Source organism: Salvelinus namaycush, chromosome 40 (genome assembly GCF_016432855.1).
Source record: "Salvelinus namaycush isolate Seneca chromosome 40, SaNama_1.0, whole genome shotgun sequence".
Taxonomy (NCBI): domain Eukaryota; kingdom Metazoa; phylum Chordata; class Actinopteri; order Salmoniformes; family Salmonidae; genus Salvelinus; species Salvelinus namaycush.
In genome coordinates, this window is record NC_052346.1 from 15,082,165 (window position 1) to 15,107,879 (window position 25,715).

Genomic DNA, 25,715 nt, shown 5'->3' on the forward strand with positions numbered 1-25,715 from the left:
TACACACACTTCTGAATGACCTCTTCTTGATCTGACAGAACTACATGGATGTATTAAGCAATATGGTGGATGGACTCAATGTGGTCTCTAGAGTGAAGAGATCTATTACGAATGAATGTCTATAAGGTAGGGGTTGTTTTGGGACATTAATCTACCATGGCCATCATGACAGCTTATTGCTCCTTCACACTACAGTGTATGTCCATGTCTGGTAATTTTGGAATTTAGCCTTGCGACCTAATTGACCTCGTTGGAAAATCCATTGGTTGGGTTGACATTCTCATGAACCCCCCCCCCCCCCCCCCCCCAGCACCATCTCTTGCATAAACTGTATTGATTCGGTTAGGCATGACTGACGACAGGACAGAGACAGACAGGACCAGACAGACAGGACCAGACAGACCTGAGTTGGGTGCTAAAGGCCATGCTAGTTACTATTGCTGCAGCCCAGCCTCAACAATGCAGTGAGCAGCCATGAGATATAACTGTCCAGCAGCTCTCACTCATGGTAGTTATGAGTCACAGGCCAATATCCACACTAGCATAGCACTTGGATGCATGCCAATACACTGCTTCATTCTTAGAGGTATCATGTGAACACTGGAACAGAGCGGTCACAGTCTTTCCATAAGGCCTGGTCTTGAAGCAGTCAGTAACAGGGTCGAGATGAGACAAGGCATTCACAAGAACTAGGCCATGGTAAGGCAAGTAGTTTACTACAAGATGTACAAATTTATATATTTTTTTTTCGGGAGTAGTGGACTGTCTAAATTCCCAGACGGATTTTAAATCAGGAGGCTGTTCAGATCACACCTTTGTTTACCTGCCATGTCTCACAATCTCTCAGAAGTTTGAGGCAAATCTTGTTTCCATGACAAATAGAAAATTGTGTGATAGCTGAACAGTATTGCAAGAGATGCCATTTGTGCTTTAAAACAGAATTCCAAAAACCCAGGTTTCACACAGTAGAAATATAATAATTATTCATTTGAAAGTGTTTTGTAATGTTGAAATAGGGTTCATGGTATTGACTGACTGAAATATGGCTCTCAGCCTTGGCTACTCATGACAGTAGATGTACCCACAGTTAAATTCCCTTGTTCTGCATATTGACCAGGACAGCTCAATATGTAGAATAACAATTTGTTGTTGAATTAAAAGGACAAGATCACTAATTTACAACTTGATGTTAGATGGTTCCTCACCCTGAAAATAGTCTATAGGCCAGGAGAAACTAGTCCATGGTGCAGTTCTTTACACAGCCATTACAAACTTCAGCTAAGCTGTGAGCATGTTTTTATTAGATTGTTATGGCCAAATCGCCTTTAAGTAACATCAAACCAAATATGGAGTTGGTTTGCCCCCATCGCTTTTTAGCTAACAGTGGCTAATGTCAGCTGAAGTTTGTAATGGCTGTGTAAAGAACTGAAACATGGACTGCAGTTTCTCCCTGCCTATAGATTATTTTCATGATGATGAACCATCTAACATCAAGTTGTAAAATGGTATACTTCTCAGTTAAACGGACAAATCATGGTGACCAAATCATTCTACCTTAACCCTACACATCGAGTAGGGTAGTATCCAAATGGCGACGGGCTGCAACTGTAGTATTTCAGCTTGTAGGCTAGTAAAACAACTGGGCTGTGTTAACGCCCCATGGGGCAGGCTCACGTGTTCATCAAATTAAATGTTGATACAGTGTTTTCAGTCATGTTTAGAGCGCGTTGTGTTGTCGATATTTGCAACAAAGTTACAGAGCAGCTGGCAGGTTAAATTACTCACCTCCACTCGGAAGGACCCGCAGCCTTTCAGAAACTCCTTTATATTGCTCTGGAACTCACTATCATTCCTTGGTTCTTGGAAGATCTGTGTGAAAGGGAGTTAAACGTTTTATGAAGTAAATCCCCGAACCGTACGTAGGTAACTTGTTTCGTTCTCGGTTTTGCAAAAGACGGTACAGATCCACGATTTCAGTGTGAAACTAAAATCTCCAATCGTTGTTTCTAAAAAATCTCTCAATCTCCCATCGGGAAATTGGATTAGTAGGAGAGGAAATGACGTGGTATGTATATTCCACGGTGAAAACCAGAACCCTGCGGCTACACCTTTGGTGCCTACCTGTGCAAACAGAACACTCCGCGACTATATCAGTAGTGGCAATCACATGCTTCATAACCTTTAATAACCTAACAATTTCTCTCCTTATTAGGCCTATCGTCAATTGGCTATTATTTAGAAGTCCCCGACCTTGTTGTTGTTGTAGTTATGCTGTTAACTTTTCCCCAATTGTGCATAAATTGCAAGTGCACAAGGGCAGGTACATTATTGCTCTGTGGGTGTGTGACAGAAATGACGTTTTTCCCCCCCTCAGTTAAAATATCAAGGCAACAAATAAACACGATTTCTTCTTCTCGTAACAAAATAGCTATCGAAACGTGTAATGTTTGTAATTAATTTGTCTTTATACAGTGGTGTAAAGTACTTAAGTAATTTTGGGGGGTATCTGCACTTTACTATTTATATTTTGGACAACTTTTACTTTTACCCCTCTATATTCATAAAGAAAAAAATGTACTTTTTTCTCCATTCATTTTCCCTGACACCCAAAAGTACTCGTTACATTTTGAATGCTTAGCAGGACAGGAAACTGGTCCAATTCACTAATTTATCAAGAGAAAATCCCATGTCATCCCTACTGCATCTGATCTGGTGGACTCACTAAACACAAATGCTTCGTTTGTAAATTATGTATGAGTGTTGGAGTGTGCCCCTGGCTCTCTGTAAAAAATAATAAAAAATCGTGCTGTCTTGTTTGCTTAATATAAGGAATTTGAAATAATTTATACTTTTACTTTTGATACTTATGTATATTTTAGCAATTACATTTACTTTTGATAATTAAGTATATTTAAAACCAAATAATTTTACTCAAGTTGTATTTTACTGGGTGACTTTCACTTTTAATTGAGTAATTTTCTATTAATGTGACTTTACTTTAACTCAAGTATGAAAATTGGGTACATTTCCCACCACTGTCTTGAAATAATGTATTGTCTCTATCCCCCTGACTGTTGTTTGTAATGTTTGTATACTCCGTTATATACTCGGTTTTCTATATTGTATATTTTGAAATGCTTTACAACAACAAAAATGCATACAAGTAAAGCCCATAGGGTCTCCCGAGACTAATGCACTGCATCTCCCTACTGATGGGACTCCCAATTATTCAGTGAAACACTCTCATTTAAGGGTTATGGAAACACCATTGTATTAGGGACAATTTTTTATTATTATTTAACTAGTCAAGTCAGTTAAGAACAAATTCTTATGTACAATGACGGCCTACCCCGACCAAACCCTAACCCGGACGACGCTGGGCCAATTGTGCGCCGCCCTATGGGACTCCCAATCACAACCGGATGTGATACAGCCTGGGTCTATTGTGATGCCTCTAGCGCTGAGATGCAGTGCATTAGTCTCGGGAGACCCTATAGGCTTTACTTTTATGCATTTTTGTTGTTGTAAAGCATTTCAAAATATACAATATAGAAAACCGAGTATATAACGGAGTATACAAACATTACAAACAACAGTCAGGGGGATAGAGAGTAGGCTAATGCGTTTCCCAATGTTAGAATGTAAGCCTATATAAGTGGTCTACTCTGATGGATAAATAATGTTAAAACAACACTGTTCCTTTAAAAGAGAGGGAGGGGGCTTCCTCTGAGTGAAATTGAAATTGCAGTCAATGGCGGACCACTCATGTGAATCTATTTGTAGTGTACCCCATTATAGCAGTTGATCCGAACCAAAAACACCCGTTTATTATAGCAACATTTTTGGGTGGAATAAAAATAAACGCAGTGGCCAAATGTGCATACTTATTCCGAAAATCAAACATGTTTTCTTTTTAAAAAAGCGTCTGTTTTCAATCTAGAAAAAAATCATGGGACTTTAATGCCATGTGTAGCCAATGTGAATACAATCGCGTTATTACTCACTTAATAGGTTATATTGGGAATAAAGGGAATAGGCATCTCATTGTCAATGCAAACTAGTGCTGAAGTGAGACACACGGACATCTGTCCGGAAATTCCACTCTACTCCGTACAATAACCCCTCTGTTGTTGTAGATCTCAAACCGATCCTAGTTTAGATCATTAACAAAGACATACTAATACCAATGTTTAATTCTTCAAGTTCCACATAATAGTTGTCTAAGGCAGAGGTGGGACATCCAGGCAATAAGATATGACCTTACTTTCTCAACAGAACCAGGGCGCAATCGCTCCACCAGCTTGCACAGGACAACCCCATCTTTGAGAGAAGACTGCAGGAATCCTTCAGGGTCAGAAATGGTCTTTTTCGGTGACTCCAAGACCCCCAACGTTATCAGCCACGTTACCGTCTGTTCCGCCGAATTCATGGCTATTATTACAATAACATCCACTCTATCCTATCCTGGGATGTTTTGCTAGAAGAGAACGATGTAATTGGAGAATAATAGCCTATTCAGAATAAAAACATATCCTAACGGATAAAGATAACATGACTGCGTTTTGGAGAGGTTGACGGACAGCTGCTTTCGTCCTTTAAATTGTAGCTCGTCTATTGGCTTCGTTTCCCAGTCTTTTACGCCTGGTAAACTGTCAACTGCCCCCCTCTCTCTCGTTATTCCCCCAACCTGTGTCGCCTGCTGCTGCCGCGAAATGCTCCAACAGAGAATGACATCACAAAGATGTAAAACTGTAACTGCTTTTAGAGACTGTCCCCCTGTTTGCGGTTTAATATTTTACTCTTAATTATTTGCATAAGTTTGCATGAGTTAGCTGGGCCTACATCAACTATTAAAGGTTGCTGTAATAATAGCTCCTTATAATACAATCCATGATATTAGATTTCAGAGTGGGCTACTGCATTTTAACGCTCAAATGATTGTATTTACTTATTCAATCGGTATTAAACGGTGTGTTGATGTGTATAAATATAAAGCTTTGCATAATACACCGTTTATTACGGACTACAATATTTAATTTATAGGACTCCCGAATCCCACGTTAGAATGAACTGTAGCGCCCCCTGCCTGCAGAATATAAAACCACCATTAACTTGAGGGTGATTCAATTATTCTTTCTATTCAAATAGCAATTATTGCCATTTGTACAACACAACCTACATTTGCTGTGCACTATAACTGTATAGATTCGCATTAACAAATAAACACAACTTAACAGGGTAACAAATACAGCCATCCACCCATTCTGCAGAAATTCATGACATTTCATGATTTAACAGTTATTGAAAAAAGAAAATCAGGGAACAGGGGAACTCGACCTCACTAATAACAGCATATGAAACCAGGGGAACCCGACCTCACTAATAACAGCATATGAAACCAGGGGAACTCGACCTCACTAATAACAGCATATGAAACCAGGGGAACCCGACCTCACTAATAACAGCATATGAAACCAGGGGAACCCGACCTCACTAATAACAGCATATGAAACCAGGGGAACTCGACCTCACTAATAACAGCATATGAAACCAGGGGAACTCGACCTCACTAATAACAGCATATGAAACCAGGGGAACTCGACTTCACTAATAACAGCATATGAAACCAGGGGAACTCGACCTCACTAATAACAGCATATGAAACCAGGGGAACTCGACCTCACTAATAACAGCATATGAAACCAGGGGAACTCGACCTCACTAATAACAGCATATGAAACCAGGGGAAGTAGCACTTCATATTTATTTTTCAAAGAATTGAATTCAATGCATATTCCATTCATACCATTATCCAAAATATACAACAAGGCAGAGGGGGGCAGAGTTTGCAACTTCTATAAATATGTCTTTATTGATGTAGATTTTTTATTATCTTTTACATTTTGAACTCAAGTAGAGAGGAGAGGGACCGCCTATTTTGTCACCTAGTTCATTCTTGGTAAAAAAAACGTCCGTAGGCACCAGTCGAACTGCACTGACAGGGGGGGCTGGTGATGAGTGGTGGTGATGTCAGAGAGGGAGGGGCTTTTTAAAAGGACCATAAAATAACTGCATTCAAGAAAAGAGAAAACACTGACAAGGTCGTATTATTCAGACGTCTAAAACGTCTGGTAAGAATGCCTCCCCTCTCCCCTCTTCTAATTGGCTCAGGCCTTTGGCGCACAGCTCCCCTTGATCCATGATAGATATAAAGAGTTCAGCAAACTAGCCTCCATGTTGGCAACCAACGTGTCATAACAATAAGGTTCTCATTTGCATTCTCAGTGGAATGTCATTCTCCTTGCGACTTCCGGTGCCAACATGGCACCCACGGAAACTTGTCAAACCCAGTTTGCTGAATTCTGTAGATCTGTGGTTCCGGTGACGCCTGACCCAGCTTTCTTCACTCCCACTCGCCCCCTCTGCCGTCTCGCCCCAGCCTGAACACCAGAGTGATTATAGGGGGCAGGACTCCAGCAGCAGACGGATGTGGAGAGAGAGAGAGCGGCAAAATGAAAAACAAAACTCAAGATGATTCCAAACAACAGGCACGTTGGAATAGTGTGTGTGTGTCGATGCTGTCTAAACTGTCACTGTTAACAGCGGGAAATAGTTTGGTTTCTCACAGAAAAACACTGTTTCCCCTCTAAAAATACACTCCCCCACCCACCAGAGGGGAGGCGATGGGGGAGAGGGGGAAAGTGGGACACTGCACTGCTCCCACCATTTATGGATGTATGCATACGTGGGTGTGATGAACAAGTGTGTGTGTGTCTTTGATCAGGTGTCACATAATCAGTGGTGTGTGTGTTTGTGTGTAAGTGTTCTGCGGCCGCCTGAAGACATGAAGGTGTGTGCCCGTTCTTCTGTTCAGATGATTTCAAAAGTCTTCTTGAGCTCCATGATGAGCTGCCAGTCAGATTTGCCCATCTCGTCTCTGAACCAGTTCTTCAGGGCATCGATAGACGCTCTGGTGATCTGGAGAACAAACAAAAGACCACATTCAGAACTCCTAAGTCTCCCTATTCTCATTATGGTCCACTACTTCTAGTACAGAACCCAACGTTGTTAAAGTTTGGGTACCTGCTGTCAGTACAATGTAACAGTGAGTACTTACAACATCTGATACAGTATTGACCTGAAAACCCACCACACGGTAATTTGAACATTGCAAAGAAAAGTGTTGCCTTTCTCCTCTCTGTGACTGTACCTTGCTGACGAGGATGTCGGTGGCCTCAAAGTGTCGGCCGAACATCTTGGGTGCCTCTCCGGGGATCGGTTCGATCTTTATACAGATCTCCTGGCCCTTCTTGGCACTGTCCACCATCTTGTGGTTGATCTCAATGCTGGTCACGATGCCAATGTCCACAAACTGACAGGGAGGAAATCAGTGAGATAATATTATTACACCTGTTTCTACATCCTACCAAGATAGAAACAGGTCCCACAAACACACACTGCACTCTACATATACACACACACTCACCCCCTTGCTGGGCACACAGATTGGGGTTCCCTGTCTGAGGACCCCAGCCTCCACGTTGACTCCCATGACTATGGGGTCTCTAGAGTTGAAGATGAACTGAGGCAGGATCTTCAGCTTAGTGGGGAACACAGCAATATGTCTGTGGAGAATGACAGAGAAAACGACTGTTACTACAGCACAATCCTACTGTCCTGTCTGGAAACCTAGCCCAGGCATACCCCAGGCCTACTGTCCTGTCTGGAAACCTAGCCCAGGCATACCCCACGCCTACTGTCCTGTCTGGAAACCTAGCCCAGGCATACCACACGCCTACTGTCCTGTCTGGAAACCTAGCCCAGGCATACCCCACGCCTACTGTCCTGTCTGGAAACCTAGCCCAGGCTAACCCCACGCCTACTGTCCTGTCTGGAAACCTAGCCCAGGCATACCACACGCCTACTGTCCTGTCTGGAAACCTAGCCCAGGCTAACCCCACGCCTACTGTCCTGTCTGGAAACCTAGCCCAAGGCATACCACACGCCTACTGTCCTGTCTGGAAACCTAGCCCAGGCATACCCCACGCCTACTGTCCTGTATGGAAACCTAGCCCAGGCATACCCCACGCCTACTGTCCTGTCTGGAAACCTAGCCCAGGCTAACCCCACGCCTACTGTCCTGTCTGGAAACCTAGCCCAGGCATACCACACGCCTACTGTCCTGTCTGGAAACCTAGCCCAGGCATAACCCACACCTACTGTCCTGTCTGGAAACCTAGCCCAGGCATACCCCACGCCTACTGTCCTGTCTGGAAACCTAGCCCAGGCATAACCCACACCTACTGTTCTGTCTGGAAACCTAGCCCAGGCATACCCCACGCCTACTGTCCTGTATGGAAACCTAGCCCAGGCATACCCCACGCCTACTGTCCTGTCTGGAAACCTAGCCCAGGCTAACCCCACGCCTACTGTCCTGTCTGGAAACCTAGCCCAGGCATACCCCACGCCTACTGTCCTGTCTGGAAACCTAGCCCAGGCATACCACACGCCTACTGTCCTGTCTGGAAACCTAGCCCAGGCATGCCTACTGTCCTGTCTGGAAACCTAGCCCAGGCATACCCCACGCCTACTGTCCTGTCTGGAAACCTAACCCAGGCATACCCCACGCCTACTGTCCTGTCTGGAAACCTAGCCCAGGCATACCCCACGCCTACTGTCCTGTCTGGAAACCTAGCCCAAGCATACCCCACGCCTACTGTCCTGTCTGGAAACCTAGCCCAGGCATACCCCACGCCTACTGTCCTGTCTGGAAACCTAGCCCAGGCATACCCCACGCCTACTGTCCTGTCTGGAAACCTAGCCCAGGCATAACCCACACCTACTGTCCTGTCTGGAAACCTAGCCCAGGCATACCCCACGCCTACTGTCCTGTCTGGAAACCTAGCCCAGGCATAACCCACACCTACTGTTCTGTCTGGAAACCTAGCCCAGGCATACCCCACGCCTACTGTCCTGTATGGAAACCTAGCCCAGGCATACCCCAAGCCTACTGTCCTGTCTGGAAACCTAGCCCAGGCTAACCCCACGCCTACTGTCCTGTCTGGAAACCTAGCCCAGGCATACCCCACGCCTACTGTCCTGTCTGGAAACCTAGCCCAGGCATACCACACGCCTACTGTCCTGTCTGGAAACCTAGCCCAGGCATGCCTACTGTCCTGTCTGGAAACCTAGCCCAGGCATACCCCACGCCTACTGTCCTGTCTGGAAACCTAACCCAGGCATACCCCACGCCTACTGTCCTGTCTGGAAACCTAGCCCAGGCATACCCCACGCCTACTGTCCTGTCTGGAAACCTAGCCCAGGCATAACCCACACCTACTGTTCTGTCTGGAAACCTAGCCCAGGCATACCCCACGCCTACTGTCCTGTCTGGAAACCTAGCCCAGGCATACCACACGCCTACTGTCCTGTCTGGAAACCTAGCCCAGGCATACCCCACGCCTACTGTCCTGTCTGGAAACCTAGCCCAGGCATACCCCACGCCTACTGTCCTGTCTGGAAACCTAGCCCAGGCATACCCCACGCCTACTGTCCTGTCTGGAAACCTAGCCCAGGCATACCCCACGCCTACTGTCCTGTCTGGAAACCTAGCCCAGGCATACCCCACGCCTACTGTCCTGTCTGGAAACCTAGCCCAGGCATACCACACGCCTACTGTCCTGTCTGGAAACCTAGCCCAGGCATAACCCACACCTACTGTCCTGTCTGGAAACCTAGCCCAGGCATACCCCACGCCTACTGTCCTGTCTGGAAACCTAGCCCAGGCATAACCCACACCTACTGTTCTGTCTGGAAACCTAGCCCAGGCATACCCCACGCCTACTGTCCTGTATGGAAACCTAGCCCAGGCATACCCCACGCCTACTGTCCTGTCTGGAAACCTAGCCCAGGCTAACCCCACGCCTACTGTCCTGTCTGGAAACCTAGCCCAGGCATACCACACGCCTACTGTCCTGTCTGGAAACCTAGCCCAGGCATAACCCACACCTACTGTCCTGTCTGGAAACCTAGCCCAGGCATACCCCACGCCTACTGTCCTGTCTGGAAACCTAGCCCAGGCATAACCCACACCTACTGTTCTGTCTGGAAACCTAGCCCAGGCATACCCCACGCCTACTGTCCTGTATGGAAACCTAGCCCAGGCATACCCCACGCCTACTGTCCTGTCTGGAAACCTAGCCCAGGCTAACCCCACGCCTACTGTCCTGTCTGGAAACCTAGCCCAGGCATACCCCACGCCTACTGTCCTGTCTGGAAACCTAGCCCAGGCATACCACACGCCTACTGTCCTGTCTGGAAACCTAGCCCAGGCATGCCTACTGTCCTGTCTGGAAACCTAGCCCAGGCATACCCCACGCCTACTGTCCTGTCTGGAAACCTAACCCAGGCATACCCCACGCCTACTGTCCTGTCTGGAAACCTAGCCCAGGCATACCCCACGCCTACTGTCCTGTCTGGAAACCTAGCCCAAGCATACCCCACGCCTACTGTCCTGTCTGGAAACCTAGCCCAGGCATACCCCACGCCTACTGTCCTGTCTGGAAACCTAGCCCAGGCATACCCCACGCCTACTGTCCTGTCTGGAAACCTAGCCCAGGCATAACCCACACCTACTGTCCTGTCTGGAAACCTAGCCCAGGCATACCCCACGCCTACTGTCCTGTCTGGAAACCTAGCCCAGGCATAACCCACACCTACTGTTCTGTCTGGAAACCTAGCCCAGGCATACCCCACGCCTACTGTCCTGTATGGAAACCTAGCCCAGGCATACCCCAAGCCTACTGTCCTGTCTGGAAACCTAGCCCAGGCTAACCCCACGCCTACTGTCCTGTCTGGAAACCTAGCCCAGGCATACCCCACGCCTACTGTCCTGTCTGGAAACCTAGCCCAGGCATACCACACGCCTACTGTCCTGTCTGGAAACCTAGCCCAGGCATGCCTACTGTCCTGTCTGGAAACCTAGCCCAGGCATACCCCACGCCTACTGTCCTGTCTGGAAACCTAACCCAGGCATACCCCACGCCTACTGTCCTGTCTGGAAACCTAGCCCAGGCATACCCCACGCCTACTGTCCTGTCTGGAAACCTAGCCCAGGCATAACCCACACCTACTGTTCTGTCTGGAAACCTAGCCCAGGCATACCCCACGCCTACTGTCCTGTCTGGAAACCTAGCCCAGGCATACCACACGCCTACTGTCCTGTCTGGAAACCTAGCCCAGGCATACCCCACGCCTACTGTCCTGTCTGGAAACCTAGCCCAGGCATACCCCACGCCTACTGTCCTGTCTGGAAACCTAGCCCAGGCATACCCCACGCCTACTGTCCTGTCTGGAAACCTAGCCCAGGCATACCCCACGCCTACTGTCCTGTCTGGAAACCTAGCCCAGGCATACCCCACGCCTACTGTCCTGTCTGGAAACCTAGCCCAGGCATACCACACGCCTACTGTCCTGTCTGGAAACCTAGCCCAGGCATAACCCACACCTACTGTCCTGTCTGGAAACCTAGCCCAGGCATACCCCACGCCTACTGTCCTGTCTGGAAACCTAGCCCAGGCATAACCCACACCTACTGTTCTGTCTGGAAACCTAGCCCAGGCATACCCCACGCCTACTGTCCTGTATGGAAACCTAGCCCAGGCATACCCCACGCCTACTGTCCTGTCTGGAAACCTAGCCCAGGCTAACCCCACGCCTACTGTCCTGTCTGGAAACCTAGCCCAGGCATACCCCACGCCTACTGTCCTGTCTGGAAACCTAGCCCAGGCATACCACACGCCTACTGTCCTGTCTGGAAACCTAGCCCAGGCATGCCTACTGTCCTGTCTGGAAACCTAGCCCAGGCATACCCCACGCCTACTGTCCTGTCTGGAAACCTAACCCAGGCATACCCCACGCCTACTGTCCTGTCTGGAAACCTAGCCCAGGCATACCCCACGCCTACTGTCCTGTCTGGAAACCTAGCCCAGGCATAACCCACACCTACTGTTCTGTCTGGAAACCTAGCCCAGGCATACCCCACGCCTACTGTCCTGTCTGGAAACCTAGCCCAGGCATACCCCATACCTACTGTCCTGTCTGGAAACCTAGCCCAGGCATGCCTACTGTCCTGTCTGGAAACCTAGCCCAGGCAAACCTCACGCCTACTGTCCTGTATGGAAACCTAGCCCAGGCATGCCTACTGTCCTGTCTGGAAACCTAGCCCAGGCATACCCCACGCCTACTGTCCTGTATGGAAACCTAGCCCAGGCATACCCCACGCCTACTGTCCTGTCTGGAAACCTAGCCTAGGCAGGACAGGTGTAGTCTTCCAATGGGCTGAGTGTGGATCACTTGTGCTATGGCCTATCACAGCAAAACAAAGTTATGGTTGGTATCATGGAGTGTGTGTGTGTGTTCACATACTTGAACTCGTCCTGCTTGGCCTTCTTGTAGTCCTCTCTGTACTTGGTGAAGGCATCAAACAGGTGGTAGATGATCTCAGCGCTGAACACCCTGACCCCCAGACTATCAGCCATCTCCTGAGAGTCCCTCTCCACCTTCACATCAAACGCCAGGATCGTTGCATACCTACAACAGAACAGCATTGATTTGTTATTGTCCAGTTTACACAGACAGGGTTAATTACGCTGAGACAGTATCCAATCAAACAAATTACGACAGGGTATAGAAAGGAGAGAAGACAGAAGAGGTCACACACTGTGGGTCATGCTCCAGCATAGTGGAAGCTTTCATCACGTCCTTCTTGTGGACTGGACCGATGTTGATGCCAGCGTACTGTTGGAGGAGACAGAAAAACATGAACATTACAGCACGTTATCTCAATACTATATTGTGGTTTGATTCGGTGTGTGTGTGTGTGTGTGTGTGTGTATGTGGGTGATACTCACAGGCACTTTGGACACTCGTAGAAACTCGAGCAAGGCTTCCAGGGATCCGAGAGTGGAGGCCTGGACGTACACACCCTTCTCCTCCATCTTGATGGAGTTCAGAGTCTGTTTCAGCTCCCGCACCAGCTCATCCTGCAGGGGGATCACAACGCAGAGGATCTCAATACACTGTGTGTGTGTGTACTAGTAACTAACTCAGAGATGGAAAAAAAAGACGAGAGGAAGCAGGGAGCCATTCATAACTATTGACATGTAGCCGTAGGTGGCAGAGGGATCCAGTCTAACACTATTGAGACACAGCCCTGTTTTCATACACAGCAGGGTTTCTTCAACTATGGGTCGAGTTCCAAGTCGGTCGCGAATTATGAGAATACATCTATAATCCCAAATTACTTCTTCTTAATTTGGGTCGTTGGAGGACGATTTGGGTCACAGGGTCAATTTCTCATTTGGGTCTCGAGCTGAACATTTTTAAGAACCTCTGATACACAGTACATTATAAACTGGGTGGTTCGAGCCCTGAATGCTGATTGGCCAAAAGCTGTGGTATATCAGACCATATACCCAGGGTATGACAAAACATTTATTTTTACTGTTCTAATTACGTTGGTAACCAGTTTATAATAGCAATAAGGCACCTCAAGGGTTTCTGGTATATTGCCAATATACCACGGCTAAGGGCTGTATCCAGGCACTCTGCGTTACGTCTTGCTTAAGAACAGCCCTTAGCCGTGGTACATTGGGCCATATACCACACCCCCCCGGGCCTTACTGCTTAAATGTGCCAGTCTCACCCTGAGCACGGCCACCTCGTCCTCCTTGTGGGCCACCAGCAGGGGGAGCCCTGCCAGGGTCTTCTCCAGGTCTTTCCCCAGGATCTTCACTCCCTGGGCCGTACACACCTCCTTATGCTTCTCATACTGGTTCTAAAGAGGACAGGGGGTCAGATCATTCATTAATACTACCTAGTGGTTCTAAAGAGGACAGGGGGTCAGATCATTCATTAATACTACCTACTGGTTCTAAAGAGGACAGGGGGTCAGATCATTCATTAATACTACACACAGATCATCATTATGGGGCCAATACATTTTTTTAAAGGTTTTATTGTCACATACACCAGATAGGTGCAGTGAAATGTGTTGTTTTACAGGGTCAGCCATAGTAGTACGGCGCCCCTTGCTCAAAGGCACAGACAGATTTTACACGTTGTCGGCTCGGGTACTCGAACCAGCGACGTTTTGGTTACTGGCCCAATGCTCTAACCGCTAGGCTACCTGCTGCTAATTCTAACTTCCACTGCCAAAGTATCGCTTAGTCTGCCATTGACAGTGAATTATTTAGTGAAAATGAGACATGGAAGTTAGGATTAACCCCTAGCCAAGTCATGGACAGCATGACATTCCTATTGAAATCAGGTCATAACTGTTTGCTGCTCCTACAAGTGCTCTTTAATAAAGAAAGGCCCAACATAAACATTTCCTCCAGACCTTGACCCTGAGCTCCTTCATGGGTGGAGGCAGCAGCAGCCCCCTGATCTGGGTGACGATGGGTCCCTCCACCCCCGGGACGATGACGGTCATGCCCTCCCGGAGAACCCCGTTGATCAGGATCACGTCTATAGTGGTGCCCATACCAGGCAGGGCTTTCACCTGAGGATGGACAGGGACACATCTTGAGTTTAATACAACATTAAATACAACGGCAATGACATCAATGTAACGGTAATGACACTGACGCAACAGTAATGACACTGACGTAACGGTAGTGCGACTGGTGTAACGGAAATTAGCCTAAAATAACAGCAATCTAACCGTGACAACAACAGGGAGGATTATTCTTCCTCGTCCCCATAAACTGTGACCGTAATGTAGTAATTGTCCCTCACCTCCATGACCTGCGCCCTGAGCTCGTCGCAGTGTGCCAGGCGTCGTGCCAGCATGGTCTGGGTGAGCTCCACCAGCAGAGCGATCAGGTTGCCCATGCCGTCCCCGGAGTGGGCCGACGTGGGCACCAGAGACACAAAGGTCCTAGGGTCCTTGTTCTCATGGAAGAGGGCTGCGTTCAGACCCTGTACGAATACACAAGCAAATCAAAGTTCATTGGTCGCATACGCAGATTTGTAGATGTTATGATGCAGTGGAATGCTTATGTTTCTAGCTCTACCAGTGAAGTAATGTCTAACACAATAACAACATACGAATGAAATGAAGAAATATCAGAAAGAGCAATGTCAGAGACCGGAAAATAAATATATATACATATGTATAATAGTGTGTATAGACAGTATATCAATAGAAAAGGTGTGTACAGCAGTAGTTATATAGGATGAGTCTTGACTAGAACACAGTATATACATATGAAGTGGGTAAAACAGGAGGTAAACATCATTAAAGTGACCAGGGTTCCATGTCTATGTACATAAGGCAGCAGTCTCTAAGGTGCAGGGTCACTCAGGGTTCACAGGTGCATCGCAATAGTGAAAAGTGCTGTCAACTCCAAAACTCTTTCCCCCTCCTTTGTTCATATATCATATAGTTAGTGACCTGCTGGGCGAACTCCACGATGACAGCTTTGGCCCTCTCGTCAAACTCATCCTTGGTGTTCTTCTTCTGCTTCTTCAGTGTGGCCACCACGTCTGTGTCCGGACTCTTCTTCCAGTCGTACAGACGGTCAATCTGGAGAAGACATAGAAATGGAACGAATAGAAGGGACAAAAATACACATGTCACATGGATGGGCAACCAATTAACTACTTGTGCAAAAAAAAAGACTTACGCAAGCTATTGTAACCTGGTAGCTTTATTCCCAGTGAATTGTGGGCCATTAATACATGCCAGTCCTCTACTAGACATCTATCCCAGAGGTAAGCTATGAGCATGTCTGACCAGACAGACTGACCTTGTTAAGTGCTACAATGAAGGGACACTTCTTCTCCTTGAGCAGGTTGATGGACTCCAGGGTCTGAGGCTCCAGGCCGTGCATGATGTCCACCACCAGGATGGCTATGTCACACAGAGAGCTGCCCCGGTTCCTCAGGTTACTGGACACACAGACAGATGGAGCGAGATGTAGTCAGACCAACACATTTAGGGCAGTGGACACACATTTTTCTGAATGAGGGTTTACCTGAAAGACTCGTGGCCTGGGGTGTCGATGATCAGCATTCCTGGGATTTTAATGGCCTCGTTGTTGAACTGCAAAGGAAACAATGAAATTATTAAAGATCCATTAAACACCAGCTATCTATTCAAATCCAATGCCCTACATACACTGAGTGTACAAAATATCAGGAACACCTGCTCTTTCCATGACAGATTGACCAGGTGAACCCAGGTGAAAGCTATGATCCCTTATTGATGTCACATGTTAAATCCACTTCAATCAGTGTAGATGAAGGGGAGGAGACAGTTTAAAGAAGGATTTTTGAGCATTGAGACATGGATTGTATATGTGTGCCATTCAGAGGGTGAATGGACAAGACAAAACATTGAACTGCCTTTGAACGGGGTATGGTAGTAGGTGTCAGGCGCACCGGTTTGAGTGTGTCAAGAACTGCAACGCTGCTGTGTTTTTCACATTCAACAGTTTCCTGTGTGTATCAAGAAGGGTCCACCACCCAAAGGCCATACAGTCAACTTGACAACTGTGAAGCATAGGAGTCAACATTGGCCAGCATTCCTGTTGAACGCTTTTGGCACTGTAGAGTCCATGCCATGACAAATTGAGACTGTTCTGAGGGCAAAAGGGGGTACAACTTAATATTAGGAAAGTGTTCCTAATGTTTTGTACACTCAGTGTACGGTCAGTGTTCAGTGTATGACTGGGTCTGAGCTGAAGGGAGAGGCGCAGCAGTACTCACGTTCTTCACCATCTTGGTCTGCTCTACGATGGCCTCCAGCGGTACGTTAGTGGCTCCGATCTGTTGGGTGATCCCTCCTGCCTCTCCGTCCTGTACGTGTGTATGCCTCAGCTTGTCCAGGATCTTGGTCTTGCCTGTGTCTACGTGGCCCAGTACACAGACGACGGGGGAGCGGAGCTTGTCCAGGTTTATGTTCTTTATGTTCTCTGCTCGCCGTTTCTACACAGGACGAGCACAGAGAGAACAACATTACACTTCTCTACCGTTTAACAATGTTGACGGGATGTGTGTGTGTGTGTGTGTGTGTGTGTGTGTGTGTGTGTGTGTGTGTGTGTGTGTGAGAGACTACCTCAATACGCTTCTTGGCCTTGTCGTATATCCGCTCCTCTTTAGTGCGATCGTCATCGGAGTCGCTGTCACTACTGGACGCTGAGCTCTCCTTCCCTCCCTTCCTCTTAGTGGCTGGGGCCTGCTTCGGTGTGTGAGGCTGACTCTCCTTCTCCTCTTCCTCCTCCTCACTCTCCTCCTCTTCGTCATCCTCTTCCTCCTCGTCCTCTTCCTCGTCGTCCTCCACTTCCTCCGGCTGTGACGAGGGTTTCTGTTGGGGCTGCTTTGGCGTCTCTGGCTTCACCTCAATGTGGACCGTCTTCAGCTCTGTAGAGGGAGAAGAGACTTTGTGAGGAGAAAATATTGCTAAATATATATTGCTAAAACCTGAAGTCTGTCCTGTCCTACCTTTGTCCTGATCGATGGTCTCAGCGATAGCCTCCCAGTCATCAACTGCAGACTCAGCTTTCTGCTCTACCTCTGGGGGAAGGGACAGGAAGACATGACACAAAATGTGACTGAGGCAATGAAAGTTGTCTGGCGTTACACCCAGATCTGGACAATAAGCGGAAGACATTAAGGCAGGCTCCGTCTCCAAGATCTATGGTCCATTTTACCTGCTGCTACTTCAGGAGTTTCCACCGCCATCGGTGAGATGATTGGCTCTGCCGTCTCCGACGTGGGTGACATGACCTCTGAGATCTCTGACAGGGAAGAGGAGGAATGAGGGATGAGGCACAAATAGATAGATGATTTTGCAGTTGGACATGTTGATGTGGATTGGAAGAGGCTGTTACCTTCAGGGGTCTGTGCTTGTTGGGGCTTCTTTTTCCTCTTGTCTCCGTACACTGGCTTCTTCTTTGGCACCGAGTCGTCTTTGGATGGCACTTCAATACCCTGGGCCTTCAGGAGTTCAAGTGTGGCCTCAGCCCTTGCCCGGGCCTCTTTCTGGGCTTTGGTCAGCAGTTTGCCCTCCTTCTTCAGCCTCTCCTTCCTCTCTTTCTCCTTCTGTTTCTTCTTCTCCTTGCGCTCCTGTTCCAGACGCTCCTGTAGGTGTTACATTGAAGATGTCAGTGTGTGTGTGTGTGTATACACAGTGTGTGTATATGTGTGTGTGTGTGTGTGTATGCTTAACCTGCTCCAGTCTCTGAGCCTCCTGCTCTTCAAGGCGACGCAGATTCTCCTCTTCCTCCTTCTTGGCGCGCTCCTCTTCCTCCTTCATGTGAGCCAGAGCCTCCTGCATGGCCTTCACTGTGGCCTTGCTGGGTCCCTTCTTCTTCTCCTCTTTCTCCTTCTCCTTGTCCCCCTTCTTCTTCTTCTTGTCTTTCTTGCCCTTCTTGTCTCCCCCTTCCTCTTCTGAAGTAACAAAACCCCAGACAGAAATCAGTCATAGCACAGTAACTATGCAAGACATTTCTACATTTTGGACTAATTGCATGTAACTACACAGTAACGCCACTTTTAACTACTAAACATTACCATTGGGTTCATTCATTGTTTCCACCACCGCATCGGCAGCTAATGGGTACAGAATTAAGAAGAGTAGACTTCTACTATTGTAACTGCATGCAACTACACATTAACAACACGTGTATTAGTATGTATTATGGATCCCCATTAGCTGCTCTTCCTGGGGTCAAGCAAAATTAAGGCATGTAACAAGCTACCTTGAAGCAGAAATCTGTTTGTTTCCTTCCCTTACCATTAATTGCTTCAAGCACCTCATCGGCAGCTAATGGGTACAGATAAGCATTTACACATTCTTAAAACGAAAGTAGTTCCTACATGGCATATGGGCAACTCATTGTAAAGTGTTGCCGTTTAGGCTGTGGAATGGATACAATATAAACCAATTGTAAATCTCACCCTCTCCTTGAGGATCAGCCCCTTCCTGATCTTCAATTTCTGCTGCTGCCTCCGTCTCTGCTGCTGGGGCTGCTGCTGGGGTTGGGGCCGCTGCTGGGGCTGCTGCTGGGGTTGGGGCCGCTGCTGGGGCCACCGCTGGCTCACTCTTCTTCACTACCTCTTTCTCTTTCTTAGGCACTGCTGCAACCTCAATACTCCCCTCTTTCTCCTCCTCCTTCTCCTTCTGCTTCTTCAGCTTAGCCCTGTCCTCCTCTTTCTTCTTGCGGTCTCTCTCCTTCTTCTCTGCCTTCTTCTGAGCTGCCGTCTTCATCTTGAAGGTTCCCTCCTCCTCTTCCTCTTCTTCACTGTCTGCCTTGGCTTTGCCCTTCTTCTTCTTGCCTTTCTTTCCGGCCTGCGACGCGTCCACCGAGTCGTCATCATCTGAATCATCCTCCCCTCCCCCCTCTCCTTTCCTCGCACCTCCATCGTCATCCTCCTCTTCCTCGTCCGAGGCCTCCTTGCGGCCTCCCTTCTTCCCTGCCTTGGGTTTCCTCCGGGTCCGTGAGGCGTCGTCCTCCGAGTCTGAGCCAGCAGCAGCAGCAGCGGGGGCAGCAGACGTCTTCTTGTCCTTCTGCTTGTCTTCGTTTTCCACGTCACCCGTACCCGAAACCTCTTCGCCGTCCCCGTCGTCATCCTCCAGGCTGGCTCGCTTGCCCTTCCGCGTCTTCTTCTTCTCCGCTTTGGTGGGCGGCGGGGGCTCGGCGGCACTCTCCGGCTCGTCTGTGGCGTCTGGTTTCTGTGGATTGCGGAAGTGATGAGTGCTCCATAGAAGCATGTGCTTTGCCAGACAGGGTCATTACATATGCATATTATCATTTGGCTATAGCCTGGTGCAGGGTCATTACATAAGCAGATTAGCATTGGGCTATTAGCCCAGGGTTTCCGGTTAGAAAATGTGGCGCCAGACATGACTGAACCCATAGGACTGTGCATTGGGTGCATACCCTGACTAGGCGTCCAACCTCGTGCTCAGAATAACAGTCATCACATGTAGATGATGGTAATTCATTTGAACAGAACAGGTCCAGGATGCAGTGACCTGTGTCCTTCTTACCGCGCACTTTGAAGACGATAGAATATCTGTCCACATGAACTTTTCCTCAGCCAACAAGACGAGTGACTAACAGCAAAAATAGGCGGCGAGTTTCAAATTTGGGGAAGCTATTTTTCCCAGGGAAAATGCACCTTTATAATAAAGCATTCCATGAATCATCGCATTAGCAGACTTATGTAAGATAACGTACTATTCTTAAGGAGTAAATCGGACAGTCAACATTTTGATTAATAATATAACTCGATCACTGTTCGCAAAAAAGACTGTTCAATGCGAGGCGGAGCGCGTATAGCGTAGAGGCCTAGGCTATATCAGATACCTTTTTTCTTTCTGTGCACGTAAAAAAATGTGGCCTTTTATAAAAACACATTTCATGCAATTCTACTACACTTTATATGACTGCAGACATTAGCAGAATCTTTTTTGAAATGACAAATGACAGGGTAGCCTACTCTGCTGACACTGACAAACAGACCAATGAAACCACGTTGTCCATATAATAGGTCTACCAGAAGGGGTGACAGAATCTAAACTGGAGGAGGAAATTATAGTCCAAAAACAAACTATTAAGTGACACTGACACGACAATGATAAAGAGTGAATATGAGCAAAGCGCACTCAACGGGGATATGGCCGATGCTCTCTGCTGGTGCCAATAAGATAGGCTATGGGCCTACGGTTGTACGCTCAATTGACTTGAGAATTTACAGATTAGACTGTTTTCATTGTCTCTCTTTACAGCAATAGCCATGCTTCTTTCCAAACTATGTTTTCCCATGATTGAATTTTGAAATATTCCGATAAGCCTGGCTGGGCCTCTTTTCATTGACAGTCATAACTCAACAATAATCTAGTTGGCATTTGCCACGTGTGCTGCCCAAATTCCGCGTGCTGCCTTTCCTTCCAACTGTAGGCAACGGGATTTAAAACGATCCACAACTTATATAATTTTTTAAGGCTAGGGGAAGCTAATGATCCTCTGTGGCCAAATCATGCTTAGTAGCCTATTTTGAATGATTTTATTTATTTCTGTATAGACAGGAGTAGGCTAATTAGGCTATATCATTTTGGCAATTTAATTAAATTTACTTAGGGAAACCTTAGCATCCCCTAGCCTTATCACTGTGCATGAGCCTGTCAATCTACTACCCCCCATCGTAGAGAAGTTGACCTATTCTATTGTACAGTTTGTTGAGATAGAAAGAGCCCAAACAGACTCTGGGACAGCTGTGGGACGACAGATCCCAAATTCATACAACCAGTAGGCCTCAGATACATAAAACATACTTTAAAAAGCAACGAGTCGGACGCAACAGATCAGAACATTTGGTTTAAATGTTTATAAAATATTATTTTTTAAGATTATTAAGTCAGCAATGTGCACAAGGCAGTAGGAGGGAATGTGCATTTGGCTACCGGACAATGAAAGAAAGTTGATAACCAACAGAAAATAAGAGAAATAGTCTACTGGTTTCAATGGCATATGGAAGTCTGAATAAAATATTTGCCTCCACGGATATGGTCGGATTCTGCCTAGTCTACTTTGAAGCAAGGTAAAACACGCCTCATAATATGTAGTAAAACATTGAGGTTTCAAACTATTAAGTAGCTATACGTTTTCAAAATGCTTACTGCCTCCAGCTCATTGCAAAGGGATGTGTGAAGCATGATGAAGCCTGCCGTCCGTTTCCTGTGCATTTGAATGACGAATGGGAAGCACGCTTCAATTACCAGTAGAGAAATAAAAAATAGCAGGTATTTTTAATCGTGGCCACAAAAATGTTTTCAACACACAATTGCATTTACAATTGTTGTGCAATGATTGGGCTTATAAAAGCTCTGTCTGACAGATTTTCCTGGTTAAAGGCTCAGTATCTTTATGCTGTGCACATGTGATTAAGAAGATACATAACGAATATACACAAGCGGCAATTTAATTACACTAAATTATGCTAATTAACCCATAGAAAGAATAAGCATGAACAGTCAAATGTATTTACATAAATTGGTATTTCCGTCAATAGGCTAAAATGCATTATCAGCTTTTCTAATTAATTACTTTAAGCCGGCTATTACTGGCTAACGGAAACCCTGTTATAGCCTAGTATAGGGTCATTATATATGCAGATTAGCACTGGGCAATAACCTGGTATAGGGTCATTATATATGCAGATTAGCACTGGGCAATAACCTGGTATAGGGTCATTATATATGCAGATTAGCACTGGGCAATAACCTGGTATTAGGTCATTACATATGAAGATTAGCACTGGGCTATAGCCTGGTATTAGGTCATTACATATGAAGACTAGCACTGGGCTATAGCCTGGTATTAGGTCATTACATATGAAGATTAGCACAGGGCTATAGCCTGGTATTAGGTCATTACATATGAAGATTAGCACTGGGCAATAACCTGGTATAGGGTCATTATATATGAAGATTAGCATTGGGCTATCGCCTGGTATTAGGTCATTACATATGAAGATTAGAATATGGCTACACTTCACCTTGCTGCCTTTAGCTCCTGTGGTTTCAAGACACAGTTCCTCCAGCTCCTTCAGGATGTCGTCTTCACTGTTAAAGATCAAATCATTATGATCAATACACAGTAGGCTGCAAAGTCCAAGGCAAGTTTAGAAATATTTCCATCCAACAGTTGGTTCTTATTTCCATAATTATTTTAAAATGGAGCGTTCATTACTGTCGAAGAGAGAGAAATAAAGACTTACTCAAAATCGTCTTTCTTTTTGTCTTTCTTCTTCTTGGCCTTTCCTTTACCTTGCTCCTTGGAGGCTCCCGCTCCTTCGATTTCTGCTGCTAGGGCGTCAAGGTCGATGCCATCGTCTTTGGCACTGAAACAAAGTCATGCAAATCACATATGATGCACATTACACATGGTAAAAGACAGCATTATCAAGCATAGCTGGGAACCACATGCTTCTCCATGCAGATTTCTGCCATATGCTATGTTACAAAAAAAATGGGGGGACAAAATACATTTATGCACGATGGCGCACACGCGTAGCCGGTTTGGGTTCCGTGTTAGCAGCAAAATGATATAAACTAGCAATGAATGTGTGGTATTTCAAATATTTGCAGCCTTGATCAAATTAGCACATTTCACACAAATATGATTTTCATATCCAGTCCGACAAAAAGACAGACCCAGTCAGTCAGTCAGTCCGACAAAGACAGACCCAGTCAGTCAGTCCGACAAAGACAGACCCAGTCAGTCAGTCCGACAAAGACAGACCCAGTCAGTCAGTCCGAGTCAGTCACAGGACACTAAAAATTCTGTCAACAGAAAATGTTGACAGATTTGAAGGCTTTACTGCGGTCCTAAAATGACTCGCTGGTGGCCACAAATCAACCCTGACAGTGGGAAGTGTGCATCCAACAAGAACAACACCTCCACCTGAATGGCAGCTGCACACTTGACACTGTTACGCCTTCAGTCCAAAAAATGCAATAACTAATTCTAGACCTTCAGTCTTATGTCAGACGATTGAAGATGAAAACCAAACATGAAAGACAAACAACTTCAGTCCCTAACCTGTAATGACCATTATGAACCTAATGATCATCTCAACTACTAACCATCCACAATCCAACCACAATAACCTTACCTGTAGCAGCACATGGATCTTTGAGACTAAAAGCCCTACGTCTGCTCAGCCTCAGACTTTATACAGAGGGTGAGGCTAGCCTCCTTGCATGCCTGTTGCATCAGCAGTGGAAAGCACCTCTATGTTAGAATGAACAGGGCCCAACCCCGGGTAAAACACACTGGGTGCACAGTGCACACACCCTTGCCTTTGGGTAATAAAATCATGAAGAAGCAGCTGATAGACAGGATGTTGATGGAGTTGATGGAGTTATCCTGTTCTATCAATGTTATTCCTTTCACTTATTTACCTGTAATAACTACTATGAATATTGCTTATATACAAGTGGCTTTAGGGTTAGGGGCTAGTGGTTGTTTCTGGACCAGACCTGTAATAGTTGTTGGTTATGGGGAACAGAGAGGACCATAGTTAATCAAGCTTTAATATCCTTCCGCCATTGCTGTTCAGTGCCATCTTTAGCCCTGGCCTGATATCATCTTGACCTCACAGCAGAGTTGACTGGAGCAGGAGCAGGCTGCAGATCAGCAGTATACAGTACAAGGGGTGAAAGCTCACCATCACGGCAGGTCAGTCAATATATATCCCTCAATAATCAACTTAAATGGCAGCTGCCGCCACCAAGCCAGCACGACACTTAGCCTACTGTCTCTCTGTCAAGGCTCATTCCCACAGTCAAAAGCAGACACCTGGTCATGACCCCCCAAACTGAGGACAACAAAAAATCTCTAACAGGGGTATCAATCGCAAATGACCATGTTTACTCACACGGGGACACAGCCATTGGATGGATACTCAAGCCATAGAGGCGACAGTTGGGACAATGAATGAGGGCCCTTTCTGACAGCACAATGAAAAGGGATGATGTTGCAGGCATGGTGCATAGCCAGGCTGGAGGTCCTCACTTGTGCTGTCAGTGACTCAAAGATTCAGCAATAGTTCGCTGACAATGTCCTCCTAGAATTGCATCATATATAGCTAGTTATCTGCGTTAGTGGGCGAGCAAGTTAGCTAAGTTAGATAGCTCACGAGCTAATGGATATTAACTTTAGAATGTGACTGCATGGAGCCTGGCTAGCTAGCTAGCTGGTAGTAGGATGCCTATGTAGCTGCATAACATATGCTAGCTAATAGCGAGAATAATAGGTTTCGTGTCTCTGTTGTTCAGCATCAAGTATGTTTATACGAGATATAAATTGGTTAATTCATTGTCAATATGAAAGGTAGAAAACAAGTGCACGAGGATAACGTTAGCTTATTAATAAGCCCGAGACGGGAGGCCTAGCCAAAGCTACCTGCCGCCACATGAAACTCATGGCTTCGGTATCATGCTAATGCTAGCCAGCTCAGCCTGTACGACTAGCGTTAGCTAGCTATATTCATAGAAGTCTGTTGCATACATCACAACTTTCTCAAATCGTATGACACACGGGCCACTCTATCATGTACCTGTCATCGCCTGACTTTTTCTGTTTCTTCCCCATTCTCCTTGTTTTTATTTTTATCCACAATGTTCAGCCTCGTTGTTCGCCGATACAGCACATATGGTTGATCCAATGGTGGTTGGTCACACATCCTGCGCAGTTGCAGAGCGTTTCCTATTGCCTGTACTGAAGTGAAGGGCATCTTCACTGCGCAAACTGCGCAGGTATAATGGAGTAACAAAATATTATTATTATTGTGACAGGTGCAAAGAAATGCGTTGTTTTACAGGGTCAGCCAGTACGGCATCCCAGGGGCAAATTAGGGTTAAGTACCTTGCTCAAGGGTACATCTACAGATTTTTCACCTTGTCGGTTCAGTTATTCAAACTAATAACCTTTCAGTTACTGGTCCAACACTAACCGCTAGGCCAAAGATTTTTATAATCAACCCAAGATAGACAGCAGCATGTCATTTCCAATGAATGCAATGTAATCATAGAGGGCACTGTGCAGAACAAGCAACCTATGGGCAGAGCCAAGAACGAGCTAGTGAGATCCTATTGGCACGTTCTAGCATGTATTTGCATATTTCAGTTAGGGAACGCC

General features: G+C 46.5%; 2 protein-coding genes across 3 annotated transcripts in view; both read right to left on the bottom strand.

The window, feature by feature from the left end:
* The window catches only part of LOC120033431 (rho guanine nucleotide exchange factor 7-like), a 28,035-nt gene extending 23,338 nt beyond the window's left edge, over window positions 1-4,697 (bottom strand). For both annotated transcript variants that reach the window (XM_038979791.1, XM_038979790.1), the window contains exons 1-2: window positions 4,265-4,697; window positions 1,786-1,869 (exon numbers count right to left, since the gene is read on the bottom strand). In XM_038979791.1, the coding sequence (XP_038835719.1) occupies window positions 1,786-1,869; window positions 4,265-4,429 (249 nt within the window). In that variant the 5' untranslated portion in view covers window positions 4,430-4,697. The remainder of the gene's footprint in view (window positions 1-1,785; window positions 1,870-4,264) is intronic.
* Window positions 4,698-5,745: 1,048 nt separating this feature from the next.
* Window positions 5,746-25,249, bottom strand: LOC120033297 (eukaryotic translation initiation factor 5B-like). Its single transcript, XM_038979574.1, has 22 exons — window positions 25,135-25,249; window positions 22,792-22,914; window positions 22,570-22,636; window positions 18,967-19,741; window positions 18,236-18,456; window positions 17,898-18,147; window positions 17,718-17,804; window positions 17,509-17,580; window positions 17,123-17,427; window positions 16,774-16,992; window positions 16,041-16,108; window positions 15,813-15,954; window positions 15,458-15,589; window positions 14,800-14,982; window positions 14,402-14,563; window positions 13,706-13,837; window positions 12,912-13,043; window positions 12,722-12,798; window positions 12,427-12,591; window positions 7,487-7,625; window positions 7,211-7,372; window positions 5,746-6,978 (listed from the first exon to the last, which is right to left on the bottom strand). Exons 1-22 carry the CDS (start codon window positions 25,167-25,169, stop codon window positions 6,871-6,873), a joined length of 3,756 nt encoding a protein of 1,251 aa, XP_038835502.1. The 5' UTR covers window positions 25,170-25,249; the 3' UTR covers window positions 5,746-6,870.
* Between the last annotated feature and the right edge of the window lie 466 nt (window positions 25,250-25,715).

Bases quoted from the DNA above. Each gene is read 5' to 3' on its own strand.
- LOC120033297 (XM_038979574.1), bottom strand. From the start codon at position 25,169: ATGGGGAAGAAACAGAAAAAGTCAGGCGATGACAG. The intron at 19,742-22,569 runs GTGAAGTGTAGC...CGCAATCCACAG, and splicing joins CAGGAGCTAAAGGCAGCAAG to AAACCAGACGCCACAGACGA. The intron at 6,979-7,210 runs GTACAGTCACAG...TTTGTTCTCCAG, and splicing joins CCGACATCCTCGTCAGCAAG to ATCACCAGAGCGTCTATCGA.